This window comes from Malaclemys terrapin, chromosome 6, assembly GCF_027887155.1.
Source record: "Malaclemys terrapin pileata isolate rMalTer1 chromosome 6, rMalTer1.hap1, whole genome shotgun sequence".
NCBI classification, from domain to species: Eukaryota; Metazoa; Chordata; order Testudines; family Emydidae; genus Malaclemys; species Malaclemys terrapin.
The window spans coordinates 85,150,840-85,168,824 of NC_071510.1; the positions used below are offsets into that span (position 1 = coordinate 85,150,840).

At 39.5% G+C, this 17,985-nt stretch overlaps 1 protein-coding gene across 4 annotated transcripts in view; it reads right to left on the bottom strand.

The window, feature by feature from the left end:
• Positions 1–5,284: 5,284 nt before the first annotated feature.
• ZNF366 (zinc finger protein 366) overlaps positions 5,285–17,985 on the bottom strand; it is a 39,974-nt gene continuing 27,273 nt past the window's right edge. For all 4 annotated transcript variants that reach the window (XM_054033224.1, XM_054033223.1, XM_054033221.1 and 1 more), the window contains 2 exons: positions 13,679–13,853; positions 5,285–11,201 (listed from right to left, as the gene is read on the bottom strand). In XM_054033224.1, the coding sequence (XP_053889199.1) occupies positions 10,666–11,201; positions 13,679–13,853 (711 nt within the window). In that variant the 3' untranslated portion in view covers positions 5,285–10,665. The remainder of the gene's footprint in view (positions 11,202–13,678; positions 13,854–17,985) is intronic.

A 17,985-nucleotide genomic window follows, 5' to 3' on the forward strand; every position in this document is an offset into this window, starting at 1 on the left:
GGGTGTGGGGTCTCTGCGGGGAACTGTGACTCTCTGCCGCCATGAGGCGCGCCGGGCGTCTCGGTATCCTTTGCTGCCTCTGTTTAATAATACTGTGTAGGGCCCCATAAATCCTAAGGACGGCTTTGAGGGTGAGACTCTGTCAAATGTCAAGATCCTGCTCCAAATCATGGAGGTGTTATAGCGTTTCAAAAAATGAGTCAAAAATATTAAAATTTGCAGAATGACCTAATTTTTTATCAGCCTTGTTCTCTAAAATAGCTACACCATTTTTGCTCAAACTTTCCACCAAAAAAAAATAAAAAAAAAATAGTAGTAGTTTCAGGCAATGATCTAGCATTAAAAAAAATCAGCCTGAATTGTTTGGATTTTGCCAAAGTTATAAACAATTGAAAACAGAGGATCGTAATTGGAAGTGTTGGAAAGGTGAAGCTCCCTCTCCACCAAATGGCCGATTAGCTATTGGGTCAATAGGACCTGTGCCCAGGGGTCCCAGCTAATTTGGGGGCCCCATAAAAATGGGCTCCCCAGGCCCTGACCCACTCCATCTGTCTGGTGCACCTGCCAGGGGGCAGCAGGGTTGGGGTTCAGGGGTTTGCTCCGTTCCCCGGCAGGAGCGCTGGGCGGGCGGAGCAGGGCAAGCCCCCAGTGCCCCAACCCCACTCCCTGGTAGGTGGGCAGGGGAAGCCCCCATGCCCTGCCCCTGCTCCTCGGCAGGGGTAGTGGGAAGAGACTACAAGCAGAAGGGGTGGGGAAGGCCCCCACTTGTTCTGGCCCAGGTCCCCACAAAACTGTAATCTGCCTCTGTCTCCACCTTTAATATAACATGAAAATGCTTTCCTTCTGTTAGGCTCTGGGCAACCTACCAAGCACAGCTGGCTTGTAGTAGGGTGCCTGATTGGCTACACCGCTTTGTTGGTTGGAAGAGTCTGGTTCTTAAGCCTAGAAGCAGCAGCAGTTCAGTGGCTGCTCAAAGCATTTGTCTATGGCTGCAATAGCTCCTTTTTCAGACCCAGCTTTAGAATCATAGAATATCAGAGTCTCATTCCTGGTAATCTGGCTCTGACCCTTGGCTCTGGCACCTGGCCACTGACTCCAGCTCTGACTGCTAGGCATGACCACCCATATCTCAGTCACTGACACTATCCATTTGTGACACCACAGCAGTTCAGGTGCTTGAACCAACACATTCTCTGGCTCAAGGAGGGAGCATGTTATTTTCAAAAAAGAGACCTTGACACTGGAATTTAATTCACTCCCTTGTTCCAAGAGGCTGAGTTGGCTGACTTTAACTATTTTGCCAGGCTTTTGCCATGGAATGGTATGAATGGGATGTGGGGACAGTTAGCAGCCCTGATTAGTTGAGTGTATTTTATGGTGGATATTAGTCTAGTCTGATTTTTTTGCACAAATTTTAATCAATCCAATTTATGTGGGAATACTGTTGGTGCATTGTAAATGTATAGATCCTTTAGCAAATTATCCCATATACTCAGGTATGGATATGTTAAAAACAAAAGAAGAAATCTTTATAATATGAGCAAATACTACAAATCAAAATCTTGCACTGTGTATTTGTGGTCACACATTCTTGTTCTTTTAATCTACATAGTAAAAAAAAACACTCCTCCTAAGTTTCCTAAAAAAATTAAATTTGTGTCTCACTTTAAATCAGAACTAGTTTGCTATAATCTTGGTGCTGGTACTTGAGAATATTGGAGTGTCTCTGTAATACTGTCTGATTGTCCATCACTATTATGATGTGTTCTCTTCCCTTGAGCGGTACTTTATGGAATTCACATGCAAAGAATACAAATGACAGTGCAGATGTGGGTCAAGAACAGGTCACTTTGGAGTGGTTGTGTTCTACAGAAAGCTGAGTAAGTGTCTCATGCAGCAAACTGTTAAACAGATAATATGAGAAAGTGAAATGGAAAAGGGAAATATTTCTTTAAAAAAGGAACCAGAAGCAGGAGAAATTACATTTTACTATTTTAGCAGCAGCAGCTGCCAAAAAAGGCCTGGGACTAATTGCTTACTACCAGTAATTTTCATCAGAATGCAGAAGGTAGTCCAGTGTGAAAATTAGTTACTATATTAGATCTTTCAGGAGCACCACAAATACAGATTTAAAATGTTGGACAACTCTATTTTCTAGAAATATATGATTATGAGGAACTGAGAAAAGGAGTTCACTGAATCCTAATGCAAGTCATGTAGATATATTTCTGTCCCTAAACTACATGTGTTATTTTTCATATTAGTCTCTATTACAGCACGTCTTCTGTAGCCACAAAAACCTAGGCATTCTTATTAACCCAGCGGAGTACAGGTATTAGGATGGGTTAATGCTGTGTGGAGATCAAAAATGTAGAAATACAGTTCCAAAGTTAGAAGGACACGCTGGACATATTGGTCCCGATTTCCACAAGAAACGTATGTGTCTAACTTTGGGGATGTGAATAGTCCCAGTGGCTTAAATGGGACTACACACAAGCGTAAAGTTAGACATGTGCTTAAAGTTCTTTGCTTAATCAGAATCTTGGATAACTGATCTAATACATGTTGTCATGAGGGGGTAACTTTGAAATTTTTTGCGTCCAGTAGGATTTAGTTTCTTTTCCAGCTCCCAGCTAATATGTACACGTCCATCTTCAAAAATAATACCATCTTGGACAACAGTTCCTTCAGTATCATTTTAATAGAATTCCAAATAGCGTGCATAATCCTTCTTCAATTTTACCGCGACTTTCCTTACAGAAGGATTCTGTCATTGCTGGTTTTCTTTATATTTATTTGGATGGTTGGGGAATTAATTCTCTCACACAAATATGTGTTTTACACTGAGTTTAAAAATGATCTTGCTCAGGAAAATAAATCAATAGTTATATGCTTATGAAAATGTCCTGTAGAATTTAATAGAGAATAGCTTTTCTGTTGAGTTTTTAAACCAACCTGTAGAATTCCATAGAAAGATATAATTTGTATTAAAATCTGTATGTTTTTCTGTCCTATCTTTATGGATACTCAATGTCCTCTTCCTCCAAACACCAACGTATCTCCACGCTTTTTATACTAATTTCTGTAGTACCCTAACTTCAATAGAATAACTGGTTTCATCATTATTAAATTATATAGTACTTTCCCATAAAGGTATAAACAGCCTGCTTATTATCATCAATCTTAATCCTTTTAGTTTACCAAATCCTATGTCTAGATATGTTAATTAGTATCTCAATTATTTGTTAGTTTTGCTATTGAGTGCCAGCAGTGTACACAACATTTTACATAATAGGTAAGACATGATCCCTGCCCCAAAGAATTTAGGGCCAAAATCTCTGCTGGTGTGAATTGGCACAGTGCCCGTGTACTCAGTGGAGCTGTGCTAATTTACACTAGAAGAGTTTGCTCCTTAAAATCTCGATCCAACAAGTGACACTGTGGGCAGACCCCCAGTGAAGTTCATGGAGCTTCATGAAGGTGCAGGGATCCCCTTCTGGAGTCTGTTGCAGGATTAGGACATACCCTGAACAGACAATTCATTTCAGACACCCATTGGTAGTGCAGGGACCAAAAGGCTTATTCTAAAAGGTGTTGTTGTTTTTTCTCTCTTTTTTTCTTTTCTCATGTATTCCTTCTTTGGAGGATTTTCATCTGAAAGGTTTGTGGATTGTGGTGAGATATTACTGCATAGGAATCTTTTAGCAATCTTCTCTACCAGGTGTTGCACTACATGCAAATACCAACTTTGCCAACACTCACATACCCTTTGGACCAAATTCTAAAAAATAACTGCAGCCACTGTCACTTTGTAAAAATGTGGGTGCAGCGGTACTTTAACATGCAGCTGTGCGAGAGAGTGGGGCAATAGTGAATGAACATGAAGGAGTGCAACTCTATGTGCATGTTTTGCACATGTGCCGAGATTTAAACCTAGTGAAGCTTTGATCCTTCATAACTTGTAATGACACTGGCAGTAATTATTGCTGTGCTCAATAATGACTATCCTTCTGCATTTTTTGCAATAGCTACAGCTAAGATAGTCAACAAATGCAACTGTTTTTGTTTTAAATAGTGTCCTCACCGTTCTTATTTTTGGTAAAAAGACAGTTTCCTCTGACAGTTTTTGTTGTTGTTTTTTGTTTTGTTTTTGTTTTTCTGGTGCTACATGACAATAGTGTAGCTATCCCAGGACTTTTCCCACATTTCACTGCAAACATAGCAACCGCCTAGGGGAAACTAAGAGAAACTCTTTCTCTTTCATTTCCTCTTTATTTGTTTGAAGACACAAATGAACCCAGTTCATTTTCACTGAAAATTACAAGGAAAATTGTGAAAAGGGCCAACCATAATTTTTTCTAAAATATATTGTTGCATATAGCGAAGAGGAAGTGTTGAGAGCCACTGATACTGAGCCACAAGGGAATGAACTAGGTCACTCCCCAGCTATCAAAGAGGCATATCTTCCTCCACATGCAGAACTAGTTTATAATGCTCGTAATGGTTACCTACAATTAGAAAAAAGGTTTTGCTTCTGATCTATGAGCTCTCTAGATTTATATTGTTGAATCATATGCATAAGTCCCACATTTTAAGGGATATTAGACTTCTAAATCACCACAGAATAAACTTATTCCTCTGACAGTCAGAACACAAACATATCTGTTCTTGTTTTCCTTCATTGTTTGAACTCTCTCTGTGCATAGCATGACAGATGCCAACTCTCCATTCAAATCACTCCTTAAATAGGCTCTGCAAAGTCTGCAAGCACTAACCCTGGTCTCTAAAAATCCTCTCATCTCAGCATCCCACCAGAAAAAAAGAAAAACTAACAGCCTAGTTAAAGGTTTCAGAGTAGCAGCCGTGTTAAAGTTAAAGTGATGGTTTACAGTATAACCATCCTCTGGGTTTCTCAGGGCATTTTCACTAACCATGCTTAGTCTACTTATTTAGGCCTTGAACCTGAAGAGACTTTCATGCATACTTTAACCTTATCTTTAAGCAAGTGTGGAAGTCTGCAGGATTGAACCTTTGATTGTAAATTATCTGGGGGTAAGAACTGGCTTTCTTTTGTGTCTTGTACAGGGCTGAGCATGTTATCAGTAATTAAATAATAACAGCATTGTATAATTTTCTCTCTGCAGTCTGTGATGATGAGGTGCTCCACATATCTGAAGGAATTTTGAAAGTCCTATTCCCTTTGCTCCCCATTTACCTCTCCTCCATTCCTGTAGGTGTCTCATCACAACCATGGTGTTTCTGGCTCTCAGAACAGTCAGAGAGTCTCTAATACTTTCAGTGGCCAGGAGGAGTCACTGTGGAGTAAAGTGAGGCCCTTCCCTGTCAGATCAGGGTCCGAGTACACTATGTGAATTATTGTACAACATAAATGTTTAGTTGTTTACTTCTTGGTGGGTTTCAATGGTTTAACAAGAACTACAGCAGCATCTTCCGTATATCTTTATTTGCTTAAATTAACAAAATACATTTTACATGTTATTTTCAGGTGAACTGCTTTTGCTATCGAGATATAATGCCGCAAGCTGAACATTCACAACTTAAATTGGTTCATTCTTTTGAGTTTTTGTTTTTAAATAGCAAACCAGCATTCTGTAGGAAATAAACATCTACTGCAATATTTTTTCCAAATCCTCTGAGTACAAAATGTTAGCTCTGTTACATCTTGTTCAGCTAAGCAGACACAACTTATTACCAAAAAACATGTTAATACTTTATTAAATACTTTTTGGCATAATAAATACAGTACTTACATTACACTTCTTAATTATACACCAGCTGCACCTGAGTCCAGCAGCACCAGATGAATTATGAGATTAGAAAATTGGCTACACAACCAGCACAGAGCTCTAAAAAGAGGACTGCGGTGGCAGCATGAGAAGACCACTTGGCCTGTCTGATAAACAAGCTATAGCTAACATGTTATAAAAGCCAGGAAGTGTATGGTAAAGCCCTTCTAGGAGATGCTCAGCAGCCTGCAAAATTGAGGCCATAAAAGATGTTACCAAATTCTTCAAGGCAAAGTTCAATGCTTGCTCAGGCAGCAGCACATTATCAATAATGCAAATTTCTTAGTGGATGTGCCATAGCTCTTCATCCTGAGTTTAGTTTGACACCTGAATTTGTTGCTTGCTTACTCTGCTCTGTACAGTACCTTGCAGAACTCAAACATCCCAGTGCTGCCCTGATAATAAAACTACCTACTTATAAGTGTCCTGCCCCCACTCCTGCCCACACTCCTGATGACATTGCCAATCTACCATTCTTCAGTAGACTTCTATGGAGCTCCTTGAGCAAGTGGTCTGCAAAGAATTTCAGTCAAGTAAATTTGTAGACACTTTGAACTCACTATTAATCAGTTCTGAAGGGTGGAATCAGATTCCAATAATAACCAAGGAAACGAGTATGATCTAATTGGATCTATAGCTTTCATGATAGCTGAGCTTTAATTTGACCTACTGTGCCAAAGTGGCCACTGAGGCAGTTTGGGAGAATCAGGTAGCGGCCACATCGAGGCATCCTCTAAAACATTTTAAAAATTTGATACATTTATAAAGGTCCAGATTATAGAAAATGAATAAAGTGAAGCTTCCTGTGCCACCTTGCACTGTAGGCCTCCTTTATAATCTAAACCTGGAGCAGTTCCATGCCTGTAGGCAGAACAGATGATCAAACTTGAGCACATAGAAATTAGATCTGGAAAAGACCTTCCTTGTCAGTGCAATTTTTATTTCTACAAGAAATTTTTAAACTATTAAAGACTCTTAATATCCATCCTTCAAAAATAGCAATGTAAATAATGTGAAGATCAATTAAAAGAAAAGCAAGGTATTTCACAATGGAGACTCTTCTTAATTTGTTCCTTTAGACCCACGTATGGCAGATTTCACAGCTCCAGCTACACTATATCCTGCAATATGGAGGCATCTACAGATGGACTATTCTTTCTGCATCTCTTTGCTTGTGTCACTTTTTGCCATGCCCTTATCATTATCTCAGTAATCGTTTTGTTTGCAATTCCTCTGCCATTCTCTGATTCATGGATGCTTTATAGATCTAAGATGAATTAGCATGGGATGATTAATGGCTGAGGGAATGAGTAGACTGGGACTGCCTGAGAACCTCATGGAAAGAAAACTGTGGTGGTCTTTGCTTTCTGGGACAGCTGTGAGAAGAGGGGTTTACATCAGGTTTCAAACCATACTGCTGGTTCCCAAATGGTAATGCCATTTTGGGGAAGACTATCCTTTCCTTTCAACTACAGGACTGCATCTCACTGTTGTTCTGAGGGGAAATGGGATTATATGAGCAGGAAGGGGGAAAGCTGATGACAATTAAGGTGTTGTTGGAAGCTTTGGGCTACTCAGCCAGGCAAGTTGATGTAGTTGCAGTGACTTATTTTACAAAGGGCCCACTTGGCAATTGCATTTGGTGGGGTCTAAGACTATGTAAGTTTGTTGAATCCTTTTCCACAGCCAACATTTTAGTGGTTATGTCACTAATTCAGCATCCAGACCTTTGTAGCCAAATTTTCAGAAGAGCTCAGGGCCAGATTTCAGCATTCTCCAGTCACGGCTAGATGTTTAAAAACACTCACCAGCACTCTGGGCACTCTTGAAAATCTGGTCACTTACTTTGGTGCCTACGTGGGAAGTGAGTTCTCTTGAAAATCTGGCTGACTGTGAGTAGTGAACTATAAAAAATCTGGCCCATATTGCATAAGATTGTGTTTGGGTGAGTAGCTGCTGTCTTGTATCTTTTGACTGGTGCACTTCATGTGACCTTTTGTCTCTTATCACATAATAATAATAATACCTAGCTTTTAAGTAGCATTCTTCATCTGTAGTTCTTGCTCAGTGTGACCCAGCAGTCTGGTGGTAAAGCCAGGAACAAAACTGCAGTATGATGATGCAAGCCCATTATTTTATGCACTAGGCCATGCTAACTCTGCAACCATACTGCTTTCAAGATAGACACCTAAACCTAAGGCCCCTTTTTGAATGTAATGACTAGAGTGGACTGTCTCACAATGAAAAAATGTACAACTTATCCATATGATAAAAGGGCATGGACCCATCACTGAATGTCTGCAGGTCATACCTGCACAGTCAACCTGTGGAACTCTTTGCCAGAGGATGTTGTGAAGGCCAAGACTATAACAGGGTTCAAAAAAAAACTGGATAAGTTCATGGTCCATCAATGACTATTAGCCAGGATGTGCAGGGATGGTGTCCTTAGCCTCTGTTTGCCAGAAGCGGGAAAGGGAGACGGGATGGATCACTTGATGATTACCTGTTCTGTTCATTCCTCTGGGGCATCTGGCGTTGGCCACTGTCAGAAGACAGGATACTGGGCTAGATGGACCTTTGGTCTGACCCAGTATGGCCGTTCTTATGTTCTTTCAAATGTACCTCATTTTGGGTGGCATCATTTATTTTAGTCCCAAAGTTACCTGCATTCCACACAAATTTGGTGTACCCGGGCTTTTATTGTTAAAATTATTCACATCAGAAAGAATTAATTACACTATAGAAATAGATCCGCCATCCTTAAGTTTCCTGGAGGAGTAATATTTTTGTGCTCCCCATTCAGAATATTTTTTATTTGTTGTGTCCCATATATTTGCCTTGGAAGGTGGACAGAAATGACAGCATATTTTTTCCTACGGAGTCAAACTGCACAAACCCAGCATGCTACACCATATATGAGTGGTATTTCCCTGTAGTGGGTGACCAACAGAAAGGATGTGAGAACTACTTCCATGAGCCAAGAGGGTATCCTTTAGTGGTAGAAGACTGAGATTTTGAAGCAGATGCAATCAGAATGTGTTTCTAATAACCCATGAACATATTTTCTATAATAGTTGTGTCTCTTGTAACAAATTCATGTGCTGTAGACATCAAATATTGCAGTGGTAAAACACAATCCTAAATTGAGGGCTTGACAGGTAGATAAGGGGAAATCATTTTCATATATTTTTCAAAATATATGTATCCATATGTAAATCTAAACATATTAGGTTATTGATTTTGAAACTCAACAGGACACAGTTAATTAAAAAGGTATTAGAACGTTATCATTTCCTTTTCAAGTGACAGTATGGCTTTGGGCTCTTTGCCATATCTTTCAAAGTTACAGGAACCAGGGCACTGATTGGAAAAAAAAAATTCTACATTTAAAGGAATGTGCATTGAGAAATGCTTTTACTATTGACCAGAGAAAAGGACATAGGGTGCTCTGTCAAAGTACTCCACGTATACTACATGAATACCTACTAATACTGCTTAAAAATAAAGTGCTCCCTGTCTGGGACCTGATACAATATAATAAGACATGAGTCCAAGGATGAAAATTTGGGACTGAGTTATTAAGAATAGCCCGAGTAGCACTCTATTTTCCATTAATCACCTGAAAGTGCTGGATCCTATTGGTCAGTTATATTCATGGGAGAAAGTTTATGGGTCAAATCAAGGGAGATTTGAAGTACAACAAGACCCCAGTGATTTTGTGGGGTGTTTTTGGGCAGGGCGACGGGTATTTTGTTTTGATGTTTCTTTTAAAACAAAAGCAGTTCAGATATTGGATTTCAAAATAGCACAGCTCTCCAAAATCAAGGTGAGAGATTAATGGGAAAAATTTACCATTGTGCTCAACTAAATTAATTCTCTCTTATTGCTTATGTGCAATTATAGCAAAACTTGCAAATACAATGTGCTGCTGCTCCTCAAATGTATTGGCCTGAACAAACAATAAAATAAAATGTCAGCTCAGTCCATGATATTTAATTTCAAGAATTGTTAAATGCTCCCATGCTGATAGAGATGCAGCAAAGCATTACTATACCCTATGTCACAGAAAAAAGGCCTCTAAATAGGGTGACCAGATAGCAAGTGTGAAAAATCAGGACGGGGGTGGGGGGTAATAGGAGCCTATATAAGAAAAAGACCCAAAAATCGGGACCATCCCTATGAAATTAGGATATCTGGTCACCCTACCTCTAAACCAATTCTAGTCCTTTCACAAGAGTGTGAATTATAAAGTTGTTGCCCATCTGACAAGACATTAGAGTTTCATCTTATTTTGTTTCCCATTTCCCACTGTAAACATATGCATTAAAGCAGTCATTTTCAATAACTCAGAACCTCTTGGTTGTGTTAGTTCTGAGATGAATGACAGACAGTATTTTCATCATGCATATTTAAAATACTTTTGCATATGCTGTAAAATACTTAGCATATTTTGAGCTCTTGAAACCTGCAGAAATAAGTGTTCTTATTTATTCTTTAGTCAGCTAATACCTCAAACACTACAGTACACTGCTTTTTGATAACTAGAAAATTGTGTATAAGTTGGTATTGTCCTAGATAAAGGAAATAAAACCTCAATTCCCACCCTATTGCCTGCTTATATATCAAATGAATACATATGAAAATGTTGATGTATATCAGAAGAACAAAGCAGTCAAATTACACCAGAAAATACAATATTCTATATTTTTTTTACCTTAAAATGATCTGTATTGATTTGGCTTGTTCATCCTGAAAGACTTTTACAAGCTGCCAATCTTTGGCAATCACAGTTCATGTTAAGAGCCATGATTGTACTGCCTAGTTCTCAGTTTCCAAGTGTAACTTAAAAATTGTCAATTTAGATGCCTATAAGCATTGCTTGTTTTTCCATTTTCCTTTCCAGTAATTCTTTTAAACTGTTCTTCCTGTGTTTGAAGTATAGGTAATCAGAGAGAGAATGGCTGAGTCTGGCTTTTTCAAAGGGTCTAAAGCTCAGGCATTCCTTGTTATTCGCAAAGCCTCTCTCCTCTTGGTTCTCTTCTTTGTCTTGATTTCCTTTCCCCTTCTCCAGTCCTACTTCTCTCAACATTTCCTCCTTCTCATCACAGTAGGACTCTTTGAAATCTTTCACCACGTAGTCTGGTTTGCTAGACAGATCTCGGGGCATATACAGCTTGTTGTTTTCATGATGGTACATGACAGGACTGTACTGCTCTGCTTCATAGCAGTTGTCTTCCTCTTCCTCCTGACATGAGCTTCCCTTGGCACTCTCACCATCAGAATGAAATGAAATTCCTTTCCCTTGGCTTTTCTGGGAAAGGTCAAAAGGCTCTTCCTGTTCCAAGTTTCTCAAGACACCTGTTTGGGACAGCGTAATTCTTCCTCTTCCAAAACCTTATGGTGGTTTTAAAAAAAAAAGTTACAATTTATACATAACAAGTTTATTTAATACTGCCTTTCTAGTCAAAGCATGGTTTGGGCTTAGATTTAAAAAAATAAAATAATGCAATTTGTGTGAGATGGCAGAATATTTAAACATTGAAGGCCCTTACAGAGTATCCTTCACCCAATTAGCTCCAAGCTCTTAATAAACATTGGTCTCTTGGCACCCCAAGAGTTACTGTAGAAAAGCACTATCTTACCCTTTTACAGATGAGTAAACTGAAGCACACAATAGATTATTGAACTTGTCACAGTCGGTCAGTGACACAGCTAGGAACAAAAACCAGTAGTCCTGACCTCCAGTTGACTACTTTTGCTACTAGATTTACCCACTTCTTTCCCCTTTCATATTTTTAACTACACCTTGATCTTGATTGTCTACATCACAACCAAAGTTCTAATATCTGCCCATTCATTGGGAGGAAAAAAGGTATAAAAACCTGTTAACACATTTTATGGCTATTCTGTTTCCAAGGCAATGCTATTAAAATGGTAGACCTTATCATTTCTAAATAATACATCTCCATTTAGTTTGCTCTTCCTCATTTAGTGGTGCTGAAAACCTGCTATGCATTATTCCGTACTTCTGCTAAGTTACTGGGGAAATCATAATCAGATGATATTTTTGAACTGTGTCTTAGTTTCTTTCTCTCCAGAACAATACTCATATTTGTCTTGTCTCAATATTTGCCTGAGCGTCTGCTCTGTTTGTTTCTCTTCTGCTTGTTTGAAAACAGAAGTGAGCCCAGACTATAACCTCAGATCCAAAAACCCTCCAACTGTGAGGAAGCTCAAATCAGGATTCCAACTTTGCAGTTTGGACCCATCTTTTTTTTTTTAAATCATTAAGTGAAATCCTAGTCCGATTGAAGTCAATAGCAAAACTCCCATGGACTTCAGTGGGGCCAGTATTTCACCCATTAGTTTTATTTCCTCTGTACCTGGCAACAACTTCCACAGAATGCATGCAGCAGTTACTGTGTGACTGGTTTTGTTTCTTGAAAGGGTTTATCGCCTGGTGGAAACTCTTATAAATTCATCTGTTTCATGGCTGATAAGCCTGAGGGGGTGAAGAATCTGTATGCACTGAAATGCACATAACCTGCTTATAGTTTTGGGTAAATTAAACTCCATTGTACTGTAAGAGACAAACACGGGGGAGAAAACCCTGTACCGTAAATATCAGGTCAGCTAAACTGTTGCATGTTAGGACCCACTTCTGATTCATTTTAAGACATTATTAAAATCATGTATTCCAGGCTATAGGCATCCTAGCAACTATTAAAAACACACTAACAAATTCCACCTAGCTCAAAAAGCCAGTTAAGAAAATCTAACTTAATAAAATCTCTCTGCCACCCAGATTCCCAAATGAAACCCATGCCCCAACCACCTCAATTCTGCCCAAATGCCTGTTTGAAGAAACGGGCTTTGCAGCATGTTCTTCAAGAGTTAACTAATGAGGATTGTTCAGACCAAGGTGGGGAGTAGATTTCAAAGGTGTGGGCCCTAATGGAGAAAACTCTCATGAATGCTCATTTCCTTGTAAACTCAGGGAGCTCTAGCTTGAGTTCCTTCTCTGATCTCTGCCCAGTTTGACCCAGCTGTCTCTCAGATGGGAAGATTCTAGACCATTTGGGGCTTTACAGGTCAAACCTGATTCTTTGGAAGCCAATAAGCAGTCAGTGGGGATCATGGGGCACTGGTGCCCAATGCTTCCCTGTGAGATACTGCAACAAAAAATCTGCTATATCTTGTACCAGTTTCGAGCCTCTGAAGGATGTAGCCCCTTATAGATCACCGCTGTAATAACCAAATCTTATAGTGACCAAGATATGGCTCATGACAGCATGGTCAAAATCTGAGAGGAAAAAATTGCAATCTCCTGACCACATGAAGTTGGAACAAAGTCCTCCTGGCCACTGCTCCGATTGCATGGTCTAAAAACAGCTGGGAATCCCACCGAATGAAGTTGCAAATTTTACTCAAAAATAATGGAACTATACCCTCAATCAGGAGGGTCAATATAATCTCAGCTATGTCCTCCAATTGTTTCTTCAACCCACCATGATCACCTTGGTTTTATCAGGACTGACTCCCAACCAACTTTCTCCCATCCATGGCCCAAACTTATCAGTGAGAGAGAAAATCTACTGCACTATCTAGGCTCGACAAGATGGAGATACAAGGATGATGGATATTGGAGAACAGTGACAGGTCAGGCTGTGGGTAATGTTTAGAAAATATTGCTGTGGTTCAATAAATCTCTCTCACTCTAATATAATCTCCCAGCAATATGAGTTCAGTAACTTCTAGTATCAAAAGCAGAGAAACAACTGTATCTTCTGAGATCTATGTTACTGTGTCCTTTACAGTGTTGTTATGTGCATTCAAAACATTGCAAGAACAACCTTCTTGCTAGTTATTACCTTGAGAATGAAATCCTCTTTCCATGACCCCGTGTTTGACTTTCATGTGTCTGGTGAGGTTTCCCTTCAAGGTGAATTTGCTGGGACAGTAGAGACACTTGAATGGTTTGCTGTCTGAATGCAAGTGCATGTGTCCCATTAAATTGTGCATTCTGTTAAATTCCTTCCCGCACAGCTGTCAAGAATAATGGAAATGAAAATGATTTATTTTATAGATGCACCTACAAGGCAAGCAGGTAAATACAATCTCCGCTTGAGATGAGAATGTACTGCAGCCCAGACAGCTTCTGCCAGGAACTTAATTTTATCATTCCAAACTGTGTCCAAAGAACAAAAACAAACTGTCACTATAGGAATGTGTGCTTGGGCTTATTCTGTCCAGACACATTCATACACAGCTAAGCAAAGACTTTTTTTTTTTTTAATGACATAAGAATCAAAATCAAGGCCCCTTCAGAATCAGAAAGCCCATAGAATGGGGATAAGAGGCTCAGTTCTATAGGCACAAGTGCAAAATTCTGTTCAGTCAGGCCATATACTTTCTGCTTTTTAAATCTAGACCTTAATCAGGAAGAATACCATACCATGACGGAACGTGGAGAACTTTTGATGAAAGATCAGACAGGTGCAATGTATCAGTAAAGCAGTGAACCTGTGTATATCTTCCCTATCCATGGACTTCAAATAACAGAAGCTTTTAGCTGAAAGATAGTAAAAGCAATTCCTTCCCTTCCCGTCCCCTCCATTTTTCTCTGATCCTCTCCTCTTCTGTGTACTAGCTTCTGTATTTTATGCCTGTGATGAGTAAGCTGGAGTTTAGACAGTCTTGTGGCTGCAACAATGACTCAGGTTTCCCTGGAGCATGTTAGTGCCAGCTCCAGCCATTGATCCAGCAGGTTTCCCTTTGATGAAACAATATGTTGGGGTTTTGTTTTGTTTTGTTTCTAGATGTCTCCTTTCATTACCTCTTCCCCTATAAACAAAATGTGCTCTCAAACACACAGGCGTTTGTTAGCCCTGTTATAGACTTCTGGACTTCCAATCCCTGATAAGGATGTAACAAGTAACTTTATTTCTTCCTTTCAGATTGGTGTCTCCCCCAGTCAGGAATGTTTCCAGCAGCTGTAGAACCCGCTGCATGCTGTCCATTTGAACTCCTTTTTGGAAGAATTTTAGCCAAAGACTTTTCCAAGTTGAACTGATTAATCTGCATCTTTGTATTACATGAGCCCAAGGGCTCCTTAGCTAAATATAGTGCTTTCTATAGGAAGAAAATGCTAAAAGAGCATTTCACTAGATTTAAACTAGAAACCTTGGTTTCATTTGAATTTGGATTTAGATATTTAACATAGTTTTGGGAAATCTGCTATACCATTGTTTGAGGGATTATTCAAATTTGTCAAGCTGTCTACCAGAATATCTGCTGTTGTGGGGGAAATTTAAAATTGTGGGCTGATCATGAGTAGAATACTCTTCCCTCTCTTGCCCCCCCTTTTTTTGACACTATAACTGCTCCCCACTTTCCTCAGAGAAAAGTTAATTGGACTATTAAAAACTGCATGATATCTGAGTATTATTTTAAAATCTACGATGATAGAGTTGAATGAATACTGAAAAAATCTGAAAATAGTCACTTGCATTTTTAAATGATTTGCTTCCGCTGTGTTAGTCCTTGTTTTGCCTTCTGCAAATATGCTAGCAAGTTTATTGGCAAAAGTGTTTACAGAAAAAAACAGTTTTAACTAAATACTTCAGAATACTCACAGAAAATGAATTATTAGTTTGTAACTGTGAGTATTCACACAGGACACTTGATTCTAAAAGTTATTCATCCAATTAGGAAACCGGACTGTGTGTACTATGCATCCAAGAAAAGTAACAAACCTTATGGGTTATATTTCAAATTTTGATTATTGAATATTTGCAATGAACAGGCTATGCACCATTTATAGTCAAGAATTATTTGTAGGAATTGTAACAAATCATTTCAGACCTATACATTCGACAGTTATAAACTGTTCATAGACAACTGACTCATTTTCTGCTTGTGAAATCTTGTTTCGTCAATTGAATAGTTGCCCACTACTTGACCACCTCTATTCACAGCAGATTGTATACAGAAATAATAACATATGCAGATTTCACCATGATCTGGATCTCTTCCATCCTCAGATTGCTGTCTGATGCTTTTTTAATTTAGTTTTTTGCTAATCTTTTGTAGTGGTAGTGACTGCAGCAATTGATTTACCATAATCTGTGTGATCAAATACTACAGGATCAAACTCTGCTCTCATTCACATTCAGTGAGCAATCCCTATTGAAATCAATGCCTCAAAAAGCATCCTAAATATGTTGGGAGGGGAATGGAGAGGCAAAGGAGTGTTGATTAGCTTAGTAAAATCTATGAAGGGCAATAGCTGCTCTTGACTGCAGCTGGACCAGCCTATGATATATTGATGGTTCTCTGAATTTAAAAACCCCTCATAGAGATGAACTGTGTTTTGCCAAACAGATATTTTTTAGCATGAGGTCAACTATTGTTCATGTTACGGCTAATCTGTTTCTCAGCCTAGTAGATACTAGTACCTATACATCTAAAACACTAACCAAAGAAATGGAAGTAAAACACCAGTCTGGGTAATTAAAGTAGTTATTGTATCTAGGAATCTTTATAAGATATTGGGTGTAAAAATGAGTTCTGTAAGAACCTTTTTGGCCAGTAGTACATATTTTTGCTTTCTTTACTCTGGAGGAAACAAAAGGGCATACAATATGGCACAACATGGGTTTTAGTTTCTGGACAAAGAGGACAGGGTTTCCATTTCCCTGAATCATTCACAGTTTCAGGGATGGAACACAGCTAAATTTGCTACTGACCCTAAAGCCACTTTTCGCTAGAGCTGAGGAATGTAGTTGGAATCTGAATCTGTGATGGGGGGAGGGTGGGGGAATGATGCCAAGAGAAAACCCCTGGGAGAGGTGCTACAGGAAAATAAAACAAGGGAAATAAAATTATATCTTTTGGGTAGAAGGGGTGGCAGTGAAGGGCACTATTACATGGTGAGCTGGTCCTCTGTGGGGTTTTGGGCTCAGTTCCACTCTCTGCCAGGCTTAGCCTACCTTCCCAACTGAAGGGAATAAGTTCCAGGGTCACATGGTAGAAGATTGTGACTCAGAGTCAGATCTGTGGGGATATAAATGGCAGCCTGAGTTCAGGGAACAGGCCAGAGAGAAAAAGGGAGCAGAGAGGCTCTCCTTAGGTCCCAGACAGACAGCCTGGGAGTGGAACCCTGCTGGGAGCCGGCTAGGAAGGCTGGAAGACAGTCTGTTGGAAGAAAACTCCATCAGAATGTAGTAAAGAGGCTCTTAATTCCCAGGCAGTGAGATCAACAGGGAGCAGACAGTCTACTGTGAGAGATCCCAGGTCAGGGGAAAGGACATGGTTTACATGTGGAACTTACGTTAAACTGGTTTATTTGTGAGAAATAAAACTCCGTCCCTGACAAAAAGGAACTGAACTCCTATAGCTGCTGAGAGAACTGCTGCTTTGATGCACTGGCCAGTGAGTTTGGCCCACTGGCTTACAGGTACTTCATTACAAAACTTTGAGTAAGCTGAGCCATTTGTTCATGCTGTGCAGTAATCCACAGCAGAAAGCACTACCCTTAGAATCTGTCAAGCATTTTATGGGTCTATACAATTTTTTTATAGCATGATTTCATTGTCATTGGCTACTGGTTTGAAACAATGCTCTTGGATGTAATGAGGAAGCTTGGTATACACTAGCACCCTCCTGGGCAGTCTTGGAAGAGAAGCCAGGGACTGAATGAGCATGAATTAATCTCTCCATCCAAGATGGAAGTTTCCAAGTGTACTTGGCAGTATTGGAGAGAAAACCATATTGTTCTATATTAAAGGTCCAAATGCTATTGATTTCAGTGCCGACGGCAAACTTCCTATTAATTTCAGTAGAAGCCATCCTCACATTTTACTATAGCAATAGTGTATCATTGGGAGCAATTGCTGTAGAATACTGTAGTATTTTTTTGTTAATAAGGAAGCCTAGACTTTGTTTTTTAAAAGCTTGCAAGGATCTTCACTCTTCAGAGAGCGAGCCAAACGAGATTACAAGCTGCAGCTGGGTGAGGAAACACAAGGCACAACTATTTTCTACTCCCTAGCACCAGATAGTCTGTGCGTGACTGTGATTAGACATATAGGAAAGCCTTGTGTTTTCTTTTGCTATGAGAAAAAAGCCATGAAAATTGCGGCCTGCAGTGAGATAGAAAGGCCACTGCTGTGCTGTC